Source organism: Salvelinus fontinalis, chromosome 6 (genome assembly GCF_029448725.1).
Source record: "Salvelinus fontinalis isolate EN_2023a chromosome 6, ASM2944872v1, whole genome shotgun sequence".
NCBI classification, from domain to species: domain Eukaryota; kingdom Metazoa; phylum Chordata; class Actinopteri; order Salmoniformes; family Salmonidae; genus Salvelinus; species Salvelinus fontinalis.
This window is the reverse complement of record NC_074670.1, coordinates 51629043-51641027: the sequence shown is the minus strand read 5'-3', so window position 1 is coordinate 51641027 and position 11985 is coordinate 51629043. Positions and strand designations below refer to the sequence as shown.

The 11985-nt window shown below is 45.2% G+C and overlaps 1 protein-coding gene and 1 pseudogene across 1 annotated transcript; one reads left to right on the top strand and one right to left on the bottom strand.

Moving 5' to 3' along the window:
• Positions 1–1186: 1186 nt before the first annotated feature.
• Positions 1187–5358, top strand: LOC129858072 (histidine--tRNA ligase-like; annotated as a pseudogene).
• Positions 5359–5405: 47 nt separating this feature from the next.
• dnd1 (DND microRNA-mediated repression inhibitor 1) lies at positions 5406–8627 on the bottom strand. The gene is made up of 5 exons (XM_055927002.1): positions 8547–8627; positions 7911–8016; positions 6425–6750; positions 6150–6282; positions 5406–6039 (listed from the first exon to the last, which is right to left on the bottom strand). Exons 1-5 carry the CDS (start codon positions 8565–8567, stop codon positions 5528–5530), a joined length of 1098 nt encoding a protein of 365 aa, XP_055782977.1. The 5' UTR covers positions 8568–8627; the 3' UTR covers positions 5406–5527.
• Between the last annotated feature and the right edge of the window lie 3358 nt (positions 8628–11985).

Sequence of the window (11985 nt, the reverse complement as noted above, 5' to 3'; positions counted from 1 at the left end):
TACACATACACTTAGTGAAAAGCACACTAGTCATACTGTATAATATCTGAGATGTATAGTTCAGTATAAGATAAAGTTAATAGTCAGTGTAGGAAGTATGAAACTCCTTGCACTTTTTATTGCGCGTGCTTTCGTTTCATTCCATGTCTTTCTGCTAAAACATGATTGTTATAATGTATCTGGTATGTACTACTTACTAGCGCTAAATTTCTACATTGTTGCATCACGCTCTGACAAACGCGGTCTTGAATATACTGCGACTGTCGGATCTCAGCTTCCGGTCTTCGAGGAAGAGTTAGCAGCAGTAGCACATAGATATTCCTTCTAGTTTCGTTGACATTAGATACAACACCATGGCCGATAAAGCGCAGATACAATATGCAATTAAAACACAAGGAGAAGTCGTGCGGAAGCTAAAGACAGAGAAAGCAAGCAAAGAGCAGGTCAGTATTCACTACGTTCAGTTTTATTGACATTTGGTGGAAACAAACTCTCGTGCCATATGCGATAAACTAGCGGTAGCAGTGCCAAGACACCGGACTCGACGGTTCTCTATCAGATGAATGAATCGCAAAATAGTTAGCTCAATTAGAAGTGGCATTCATGTCATTGCGAAGTAAATAATGAATTATATTCTGATGCACGTGGCTAAGGTAGCTAATAAGAGTGACCCAAATTATTCAGCAAGAAATAGCTGTCAGGCATCACAGCTGATGATGCAATCTTCCTGTAATTTGGCATAATTAGCAAGATAGCTGTCATAACATGCGCAATTGTTAGTGGGCTGGTCAATCGTTGTGCATTTGTTTTCCAGCCTGTGTGAATACATAGTTCCTTTCAATGGCAAAATGTTGAGATTCTTGCACTGAGTCTGTCTCCACCTTTAGTCTCTCTATCCTCAACTGTATAGTTCTCTCTGCCTCTCCCTACCCGTTTCTCTCTGCCTCTCTTTCTCTGTGTTTCTATATCTTTTTAATTTACCTGGGTCTGAATGCCAAGGGGCTGGAGCTCAGACTTTTCAGACCTTCCTACATCCCCAGGCCAGGGTTGGGTCGTGTTCAGTAGGACACACAGTTTAATTATTTTGTTTTTATATCCAGATTTGTTCCTCGTGAACACGGCCCAGTGCTTGTCTGGTCCAGAGATAGGCCTAGTTCTGATTCCAGGGGTAAGTAAAGTCCTGCGCCCACCCATGTCTCTGGGCTGTGATAGGCCAGTTAGTTGTTTTGATTCTGGGCTGTGATTAGGGTTGTTGGTTTGATTGACCCCTGCCTCTCATGTTTTGTCCTCCATGTTGTGATGATGCGTCATGCCTGCCCTCCTTGCTCACCACTTTTCTCCTGTTCTTCCTGCTCGATGCCAACCACCCTGTTGGGGCCAAATCTACGTCCATCATCATCTACCTCCTCCACATGTGACTACTTGGGATCCAAACACTTCCACTGGATATTCCTGGATAACCCTGCTTTTGAATTGGATAACCCCTCACCTGGCTTGGTGGACTTTTTTTCCTATTGGACTGTACTGCTGATGTGATGCCGCACTTTCCTGCTGCAATGAATACTCTGGGTATGGCATCCCTGCGTCTGTGTGCGGGGTTGGCGGACCGCCGGTCTCGATTGTGTGTCCTCTCTCTATGCACCCTTTCTGGGATGACTGTGTCTCAGGTAAGACCCATATTCTGGAGGGTGGAATGGGAATGGGGGAGGATCGGTTCAAGGTCCTGGTGAACACTGATTTTTAACCCTGTTTGTTTCTTTCCTAGATCGATGAGGAAGTGGCCAAATAGTTCAAGCTGAAGGCTCAGATTGGAGGAGATGAAGGCAAACACCAATTCACGCTCAAGACTGCTAAGGTATAGACTGCCACCATGGAGAGTGCACCACACAGGCAGTGGATGATCATTAAGAGAACTTGTTGTGTAATATGTCTACTACTTGTCTTTATTGAAAGTCCAAATCACTAGGTGATGTATTGCTTATGCACTCTTTTTCTCTCTCTCTCACCCTCCCATCTCTTCATCTCCCTCTCGCTCTCAGGGCACCAGGGACTATAACCCTAAGCAGATGGCCATCAGAGAGAGAATCTTCAACACCATCATTCGCTGTTTCAAACGCCACGGAGCCGAGACCATTGACACGCCCTTCTTTGAGCTGAAGGTGTGTGTGCGTGGCAAATACACACACAAAACACACCGTTGACAAAGAATAGAAAGAGATGAACTAGCCCCTCGATTTGTAATACATAATGTTCTTAGGTTGACCATTTTCTCCCATCTGTGATTTTGTAGGAAACGTTGACGGGAATGTATGGGGAGGACTCTAAGTTCATCTACGACCTGAAGGACCAAGGAGGAGAGCTGCTGTCCCTTAGATATGATCTCACTGTATCCTTGTATTAGTCCTGATGTATACATTGTTTAGTGGGATAGCTTGCAGATTGGTAAGTTAATTCCCAAAATTCCCCTAAAGCAAACCAGCTGTATATCCCCTTGTGGGTTTTATCCACGTTGTGAGCCAATCAGGTGTCTACTAGTCCTTGACACCGCTCCCTCTCAGGTGCCCTTCGCCCGTTACCTGGCCATGAACAAGATCACCAACATCAAGCGCTACCACATCGCCAAGGTCTATCGCCTTGATAACCCTGCCATGACCCGCGGCCGCTACAGGGAGTTCTATCAGTGTGTAAGCATCCGAGCGATCGGGTTATTGAGTGAAATGCAAACCCTGGTGTTAGACTTTCAACTTTAACATTGGAATAGTTCTTGGTTTCTGCTACATCCAGGTGTTTGTGGATACACATGACCCATTTTCTAGCTCTATGTGTGCGTCTCTCCCCCTCCCAGGATTTTGACATTGCAGGCCAGTACGACACCATGATCCCAGACGCTGAGTGCCTGAAGATTGTCCACGAGATCCTGAGTGAGCTGGAGCTGGGAGACTTCCGCATCAAGGTAGGTCAGAGACACATACAGCACCCACGGTCAAACATCTTGAGATACAATCTGAAGCAAGGAATTTGTGGACGTACTCCTCCTAACTCTCATCCCCACCATAATATCCTCTCTGTGCAGGTGAACGACAGACGTATTCTAGATGGGATGTTTGCAGTGTGTGGTGTTCCAGATGACAAGTTCCGTACTATCTGCTCCACAGTGGACAAACTGGACAAGGTAAACCCACTGCACTCAACCCAACTCTTATGTGGTTTTAAGGAAATGATCAACAATAAACCTGAGCAATATTTTAATAATCAAAACAAGTTGATAAGGATAAAAGGTTTCCTTATTCTCTCTCTATAGATGTCGTGGGAGGATGTAAAGAGTCAGATGGTGAATGAGAAGGGTCTGTCTGAGGAGGCAGCTGATCAGATCGGACAATATGTCAGTATGCAGGGTGAGGACAGATCACACACGCAGACTGACCTTTGACCTATCTTTACTTGTCTGGTTGGTGTGTGTGTTCCAGGGGGAATGGACCTAGCTGAGCGCCTGCTGCAGGACGCTAAGATGTCGCAGAACAAGCAGGCGTGTGCCGGCCTTACAGACATGAAGCAGCTCTTCAGCTACCTACAGCTCTTCCAGGTCACAGACAAGGTGAGAGGTTGTCTGGTGACCAAGGTGATAGGACTGAGGTAATCTGTCCATCAACAGCTTACTCTGTAGAGGCATTTAGTTTAACGGAAATCGTTTTGGGGGTCAGCGGTTATACGATCAGCTGAAATTAGCCGGATAGGTTGCAGTCCTTTTGCCATATTATTCATCTCGTGTTCCTTCCTCCTGCCTCATCCCTATCTGTCCTCTCTCTCCTCCCCCAGGTGGTATTTGACCTAAGTCTGGCCCGTGGGTTGGACTACTACACAGGAGTGATCTATGAGGCCATTCTGACTCAGAATGGGGCGGGCGAGAAGGTGAGCGTGGGCAGCGTGGCGGGTGGCGGGCGCTACGACGACCTGGTGGGCATGTTTGACCCCAAGGGCAGGAGTGTGGGGGTCAGCATCGGCATCGAGAGGATCTTCTCCATCATGGAGCAGAAGGCTGAGGTAAGGAAGGGCGACGGGGCATTATCAAACTGTCTGATCACTGCTGCCAGCTCTACACACAGGCTTGTTTATTCATAAGTACATGAGAAAGCCTGTGTGTCTGGCCCCCCCGGCATCGGCGCAGAAGGTGCGCACCACAGAGACTCAGGTCATGGTGGCCTCTGCACAGAAGAACCTCCTAAACGAGAGACTCAGACTGACCGCTGAGATCGATTACAGCGAGTGAGATGTGTGTGTAGAGTTAATTACCACTGCTGAATAGGCTGTGTGTGGCTAGTCGTAAGAGTAACCTTTTAATAGCACTGATATGACCGTGTGTGTTGTCAGGTAGAGGTGATGTATAAGAAGAATCCCACGCTACTGAGGATTCTGGGATCCCCCTGGTGGCAATCCTGGGGGAGCAGGAGCTCAAGGACGGGGTGGTGAAACTCCGAACAGTCCACAGCCCAAAGGAGGTGAGTCACACACCAAACTCCCTCTTTACCTCTGTCTGGTCTCCTTCACCATACTGGTATGCTAGGTGGTTGCTACTTAAAGTCCCCAGGACATTCACAGTATTAGGAAAGACTGCCTTCTCTTCTTGTGCACCAGATGCATGGAGTAGTCTACAATCCATACATTAGTGCCACTGAATGAATTGAAAATATTTATGGGAGTGCTTTTTTTAGGCTAGATTATGTAATTTTTTCATTGTTGCTGCCTTGGCCAGGTCTCACTTGATTTGACTCTGGGTCTCAAATGGGCCTGGTTGAATAAAACATGTTTCTCTCAGGTTGACAGATCGAGAGCAGAACTAGCGGAGGAAATCAAGAAAAGGACCTCAGAAGTCATGGTCAGGTCATCACCCGATAGGCCCAAAAGGTTAACCACAGGTCTCAGCGCTGACCACCCAAATGCCAACCTTCAACTGTGGAATTTGTTCCACTTGTCCAGGCCTCTCTAATGGTCTTAATAAAAATCCAGTGGTTTCATGCCAACTACCCAGACACCTGCGTAGCATGACAGAGGCACGGTTGCAAATCACTGCATTACAGCTTCAGTCTGAGCACTAAGGAGAATAAATGCCTGTTCTTTTGACCCACCAATAAACTGATATTTGCTTGATTAGTTCAGTTCAACAAATGTACATGTATGATACATGAGCATATTTCAGAAGTATTCAGTTTACAATTGGCTCATTCATCCCCCTCCTCTCCCCTGTAACTATTCCCCAGGTCGTTGCTGCAAATGATAATGTGTTCTCAGTCAACTTACCTGGTAAAATAACGGTAAAATAAATAAAAAATAAAAAAAAATGTATACCACACAACTGCTAGACATTTGACAAATCTCATTTTATTATGAGAAACAATTAAATGGTGCAGAAACATGCAAAAGTGGTTCAAAATGAAAGTAAAATCATGCATCTACTTACTAAATATAAAAAAGTGCAAAACATTAAGTATTTTCATAATTAAAACAAAGTAGCGGATTAGTGCTTCAACACTCAGGCCCTGTACAGAGCGCTGAGGACCTGCTGGGCTGTAGCTCTGCGAGCCTCTTCCTGTGTGGCTCCAGGGGTGGGGCCGGGGAGAGTCTTCACCATCCCAGTGAAGGGTGTGGCCAGCCCCGGCACATACACCCGGTAGCTGAAGCACAGGAACCCGTCAGGCCCCATGTTGTGGTACTGCAGGTCATAGAGGGGCTTCCCCTGCCCGTACACCTCACACACACCCTGGAGCAGGGCTGCTGCATCCACAGGAGGCACCATGGTCGCCCCCCTGGAGGATTCAGGAGCAGCGTGCACCATGGGAGAAGGCGCCCTCACAGCCCGGGAGAAGGCAGGGAGCTGACGCTGGGCGAGGCGCAGGGGAGGCTGGGGGCTGTCGAGGGAGCGGCGGGGAGGTTTGGGAGGAGAGGAAGGAGGGGTTTTGGAGGGTCTGGGAGGCTCTTCATGCTTGGGCCTAGAAGAGGACTGCCACTTCAAAGTGATGGCCAGCCCGAAGCGTTTCTTAAAGGCTGCAGAGAGGAGGAAAGGCAGACGGAAAACATTAAAGATCAGATGAGAGCATTTCAAATGTAAGAGCTGCTGATCAGTACACTGAATCTCCATGAGATCCCTGGCCTACCTTCAATCAGCACCTTCTTGGCCATGGAAGCTGCATGGTGGGAGGCATAGACCACCACTGCAGACATCCCCTGTTCCCCAGGCCCTGCTCTCAGGGACACACCCTCTACCCCCTCAGAGAAGTCCAGCAGCACCTGCAGGTGGGACAAGATTTACACACAGACCAAACGTCTAGAAAACTGTAAATTCAGCTATTTTTGTAATGTTCTGTTTCTACATGCATCATTCCCACCCCACAAGTCCCTCCACCTGAACCACCCACCCCTCCCTCCTGACCTGCAGCAGTTGCTCCCTCCTTGTGCTGGTGGGCAGCTCCGCAAGACAGAGCTGACGCTTCTCCGTGCTGCGCCGTACACTGAGGCGTGACCCTGACCCCAGGGCACAGCCATGCAACGAGCGGATGGCGGCAGCGGCCGAGGCAGGGCTGTCGTACTTGGCGTAGGCAAAGCCACGGTTCTGTCCGCTGAAGTTCATCATGAGGCGGAACTCCCAGAGAGGGCCCACGGCACGGAACAGCGGAATCAGCTGGTCCTCAAAGACATCCCGCGGGATCTGGCTTATGAACACCTCACAGCCCGGCCCAGGGGAGGCGCCAAGCCAGTCTAACCACCAGAGGGAGCAGTGGAGTCAGGAGTGGCTTCACTAGATTGGCTTTGACTAGCAAGTTATTTCCTCTCACTAGCCTTTCCCTTAACTTTTCGATGTTTACAGATCTGAAGGTTATGGATAGGTATAAGCAGTGTAATGGTGGAACTTTTTCCACTTTACAGATCAGCAAACATCGGAGGTGCCCAGGGACGTATTCATTACACGGATTCTGTTGCAAAACGTTTCTTAAGCGGAGGCAAATGGAACAGTGAGGCACCTATCGGAATGTTCAACAGAAACTGTTCGCTTTAGTTTGCTTCTGAAACGGTTACGTAATGAATACACCCCTGGTGAATTTGCCTTAATTCCAATTGGCTTGCCAGTCTGTTCACTGTAGATGAGTAAGTTCCCCATGTGTGAGCTGATCACTTCATCACCAACAGGTGTGTGTCGTTAGAGTGATTAGGTAAAATGGCTATTGCCATGCTATGTAGATGGAGTAGGCATGTAGTCTTAGAGATTTTGCCAATATTATCCACAACTCTACAGTTCTTCATACATTGAAGAATAGATACTTCCAGTGGTGGAAAGTATCCAATTGTCATACTTGATTAAAAGTAAAGATACTTTTACGTGGGTCATTTTCTATTAAGGTAACCCAGTAAAATACTACCTGAGAAAGTCTTAAGTATTTGGTTTTAAATATACTTAAGTATCAAAAGTAAATGTAATTGCTAAAATATACTTGTGTCAAATTCCTTATATTAAGTAAACCAGAGGCACAATTTTCATATTTTTTGGGATAGCCAGGGGCACACTCAAACATTATTTACATATAAAGCATTTGTGTTTAGTGAGTCTACCAGATCAGAGGCAGTAGAGATTACCAGTGATGTTCAATTATTAAGTGCATGAATTGGACCATGTTCCTTTCCTGCTAAGCATTAAAAATGTAACGAGTACTTTTGGGTGTCAGGGAAAAATGTATATTGTAAAAAGTACATTATTTTCTTTAGGAATGTATTGAAGTAAAAGTTGTCAAATATATATAGTGAAGTACAGATACACCCAAAAAATACTTTGTGCCACTGGATACCTCAGCAAACGGTCTCTTGCCTACCACTGAAAACAGTATTTACAGCACCATAGGCCATTTGGTTCCAATCATACATACCATCAGGTGGACCTCCATATTTCCTCTGGCCATTGACCTGTGTCAGTTTGACGTCAGTCTCCTGCAGCCACTTCTCCAGCGCCTTCAGTCGCTCCGGGTTCAACACCTGCTAGAACAAAGATTGAGACGTTTATCTTTTCGATCTACTTTATGAAGACACGTCGTGAGAGTATTATTAATCTGTCAATATATAGTCCAATTTTGAAAATTAGCTTTTTTGTTATCCAACGGAGTGGGCGGTTGATCAGAGGCCTCTGTACATGTGGGTCTTGTAGATCAATACTAACCAATTAACTGCGTTTGCAAACAAACCTACAGAATCAAAGTTAACATTTTGCGACCTTTATAATACCCGAGAACGGCTCTTATTTACAACTAGAAACACTTCGGGTGATACTGACAAATAAGTAGGCTAAGGGTGTTGAATTGTATGAGCAAATGTTTTCTGTAAAACAAGCAACATTTCGAGAACTTCACTTGCAAAAGGCATTAATTGCACATCATTGTCCAGTGTGTGAATCATATTACATGAAGGCCAGCAACTAGTGAACTGCTTTAGATTCACGTCCATGGCAAGTTATCGGTAATATGTTAATAAACGCTTTAAAACAAAAACGGTGTTATGCTATTTGTTACCTGACTTGAACGCTCCTCCATTATCCTAGGTCTCGAAAAAGTAGCAACAATTACCGAATCTGATTTCTAGTCATTAGTGGTACCACGGTGAAATCCCGTGACCTTAGGTAAAAGTCAATTGGATCAGAGGAGGTTGGGGGCGTGTGCAAAGGTTGTTAAATTAGTCAAGTTTGAAGACGATGGTGATGGAAAGGCCATTTGAAACAGTAAATGTTGAAAGTAATTTAGAGGAGAAGCCTCAAAGTATTTGAACTGTACCGGGTTTCGACAGGTAGTTCTAAGTGCATTTTCAACAGGTGCATCCTTCGCTATTCCTGAGTTGAATGAAACATTTAAACGAAACAACTACACGTTTCAAAGGATGGCTTTGGTCCCTTACGGAGAGGGATGCAACTACAACTTTCTCTCACAAGATGTCAACCTGTCCCGCGGTCTGCTGTATGTAGGCCTACATATGGGTCATCATAATAATCACGCTCTCAATAGGACCTTGTGAACTTCTCATTACACACGATTTGACTACATCCTCAAACGCACAGTTTGCACACGGCCAGTCTCTGGATTGTGCACAACGTTTTTTTTTCTTCCCTGCAGGGGTGTTGTGTTGGTAACTCATCTGTAGGCCTATGGCATATAATGGAGGTACATGAGGGGAGGGAGTATGGGGTTTTGTAGTATTTTGTAGAGTATTAGGCTGGATTGGACCATGGGGTTAGGCTTGCTTGACTGGGTTTGGTGTGGTTCTGCTTTGTAGTGTGATGAAGCCAGGTGTCACTGGGGCTGCTGTGTCTGTGCCATTAAAGGAGTGTTTCCTTATTGCTGCTAGCAACTCCCCATCACACCAACTACACCTGCACATCAAGGTCTTCTCTCTCTCTGTAACATCCATTTTTAATTCTTGGGTCCGGGGTCTGTGTATGTGCAGCGCCACGCCACAGACCGTTGGTAATTAGAGCTGTTCATTTGAGGCTGAAAAATGCGGGCTGTAAACATCCTCAACATGCTTGCTCTGTGAGTTTCGGTGTGATAGCAGGGGCTGACTGTGTGGGTATAAAACAACGCAGTGGGGGTGGTGGGTGAACCGTGAATAGTGAATTGCTACTGTGGAGTATTTTGGCCATGTCTTTGAGGTGGTGCACTGCATTGCACCCTCAGATGACTTTTATGGATTTTTGATCATGCCTTTTGGAGCAGCTTGTTCATTTCCCTCTGCCAAAGAAAGGTGAGATGGACATTTGGAGAAGAGGGAGAGTTTCCTGTTTCCTCCTCTTTGACTGTTCCCCGTAGACTGCTTTATCTGAAGTATCTCTATGAAACAAAGTTAATTACTGTATCTAGACTTCCAGATAAGAGCTCTGCTTCAGGCTAATGAGATTTACATCAAGGTCAATTTTCATTGACCATGGTTTCTGGACTTAATGCTGAGGTGGATATACAGTAGATTAATATGTTTTCCACTTTGTGCTGGTTTGAGGGTTCTCTCCCTTCTCTCTGCACCATCCTGTGTGTGTTTGTGTATCTTACCATGAAAGACTGTGGTAATTGACTGCAATATAAAGCGTTGACGTGTGCGACAAAGGAACACACCCACAGTACTCACAACAGCACAGGGCCATTTAGTGGTTACAGGGCACTGTATCACACATTGTGTTTATCTATGCAAAACGAAACTATATGATTTAGTTCTGCAAATTGTTACAGCACTGCAAGCACAACTGCTTTCTGTCACATTGGCCTTGGTTAGGAGACATGTACATGGCAGTAGCAGGGAGCCACAGGGGACTGTGCCCATTTAAGTATTTTTTATTACTGTGAAATTCATGGCAACTGTGTTGGTGAAGAAATCGAATGTCTTCTCAATAGAAAAAGCATTTAAAACTGAGTTGGCTTCTGCTATTTTATGCTGCTGCCTTTCGGTAATTTCCAGCTGTATATCTTTCTTAGTTTTAGAAGCTGGCAGGCACATTTTGAAGTAGAACTTTCCAGAATATCTTCTCCCGTAGTATTCAGAGTCAAATTAGTCGCGGAGACTGTCACTCTTTTGCTAAGACATGTCAGCTGCATAGCGACAGCAGATTCTGAGCCGTAGGGCCTTGGCGTCACACACACACATGCGTGCGCACACACACACACAGCTGTGTCCCCGCCTCTTTCACCTAAACATCAGGGGGAGGGAGTGATCTCTTTTCCCAGTCTAACCTAAGGGTGTGCCCCGGGCAGAGTCAATCTGTTCCCTGTCACCCTGCATCTCCTCAGCTCTGCTCAGCCGTTACACAACTCCCAACAAGTCTTCAAGACTTTGAAACAAACTTTTAAAGGTGCAATATGCAGAAATCACTCTGCCATTTCCTGGTTGCTAAAATTCTAATATAGTTTGCCTCATTTCAGTTTGACAAAACAAGCAATATCTAGATAATCATTGTACCATCTAAACCGCTGTGAAATATCTTTTCAATAACCAAAAATGTTGTATTTTCAGCTGTTTGAAGCTGGTGTGAAGGTGTTCAGGGCCTTTCTTACTCAGGACTTTGATCATGTATTTTTAAGACTATTATGTCGGAAGCATTTATCAGCATATTTATCAGCATTTTATTTATGTGTTTGGGAATTGGTCTCGAAAAGAACTTTAGTCTGTAAGAATGTTTTTGTTTGTTTTCATGCCACCTATGTATAAAGCCAGAGTACTAGATTCAATGATAGTTATATATATACAGTGTGCTGTCATGTTTTTTTGTGTGTGTGTGTGCGTGTGTGTGTGTCTCATTTGCGAAAGATCTTTATGGATTTGTGTCTGGGCACTGCTGATCAGTGGCAGACGGGCCTAATTCAGCCAGGTGATAACATGTGTCATTGTTCCTTTGTGTGGCTGTTGGTACTGCAGCTAATTTTTACTGCTGTGTGTAGTCTAGCGTGTTGGTCAAGTTTAGCTCTGGAGGCACATTTTGTGTGCTCTCCTCCCCTCTCATACACCACAACCCCCTCCCGCCCTCCGATGTTCCTGATAGTGATATGCGTGGAGCCAAGCGGTCACTCACCAGGAGAGACATATCTATGTACTGTGACAACAATAAAACACTGCCGCCAGCCGATGTTTAATAAGGAAGTGTGTTGAGCAATGTGTGTGTGTACGTGCGCCCGTGTGTGTGATGAGGCATTAGAACTGAACTTAAACTTGACAATCTCAGTGTGCCTGTAATATAAATGAGATTTTCAACTAAACACATTTTTTTGCATTTATTTGCTGCTCTTTAATTACTTTTTATTTCTTATTCTTAAATGTTTTGTTTATTTTGTATTTTTTTAACTGCATTGTTGGTTAGGGGCTTGTAAGTAAGCATTTCATTGTAAGGCTGTTGATTCGGCGCATGTGACTAATACGATTTGATTTGTATATAATTTGGTGTGTGTGTGTGTGTTCGTTCACGCACATGTCTATATC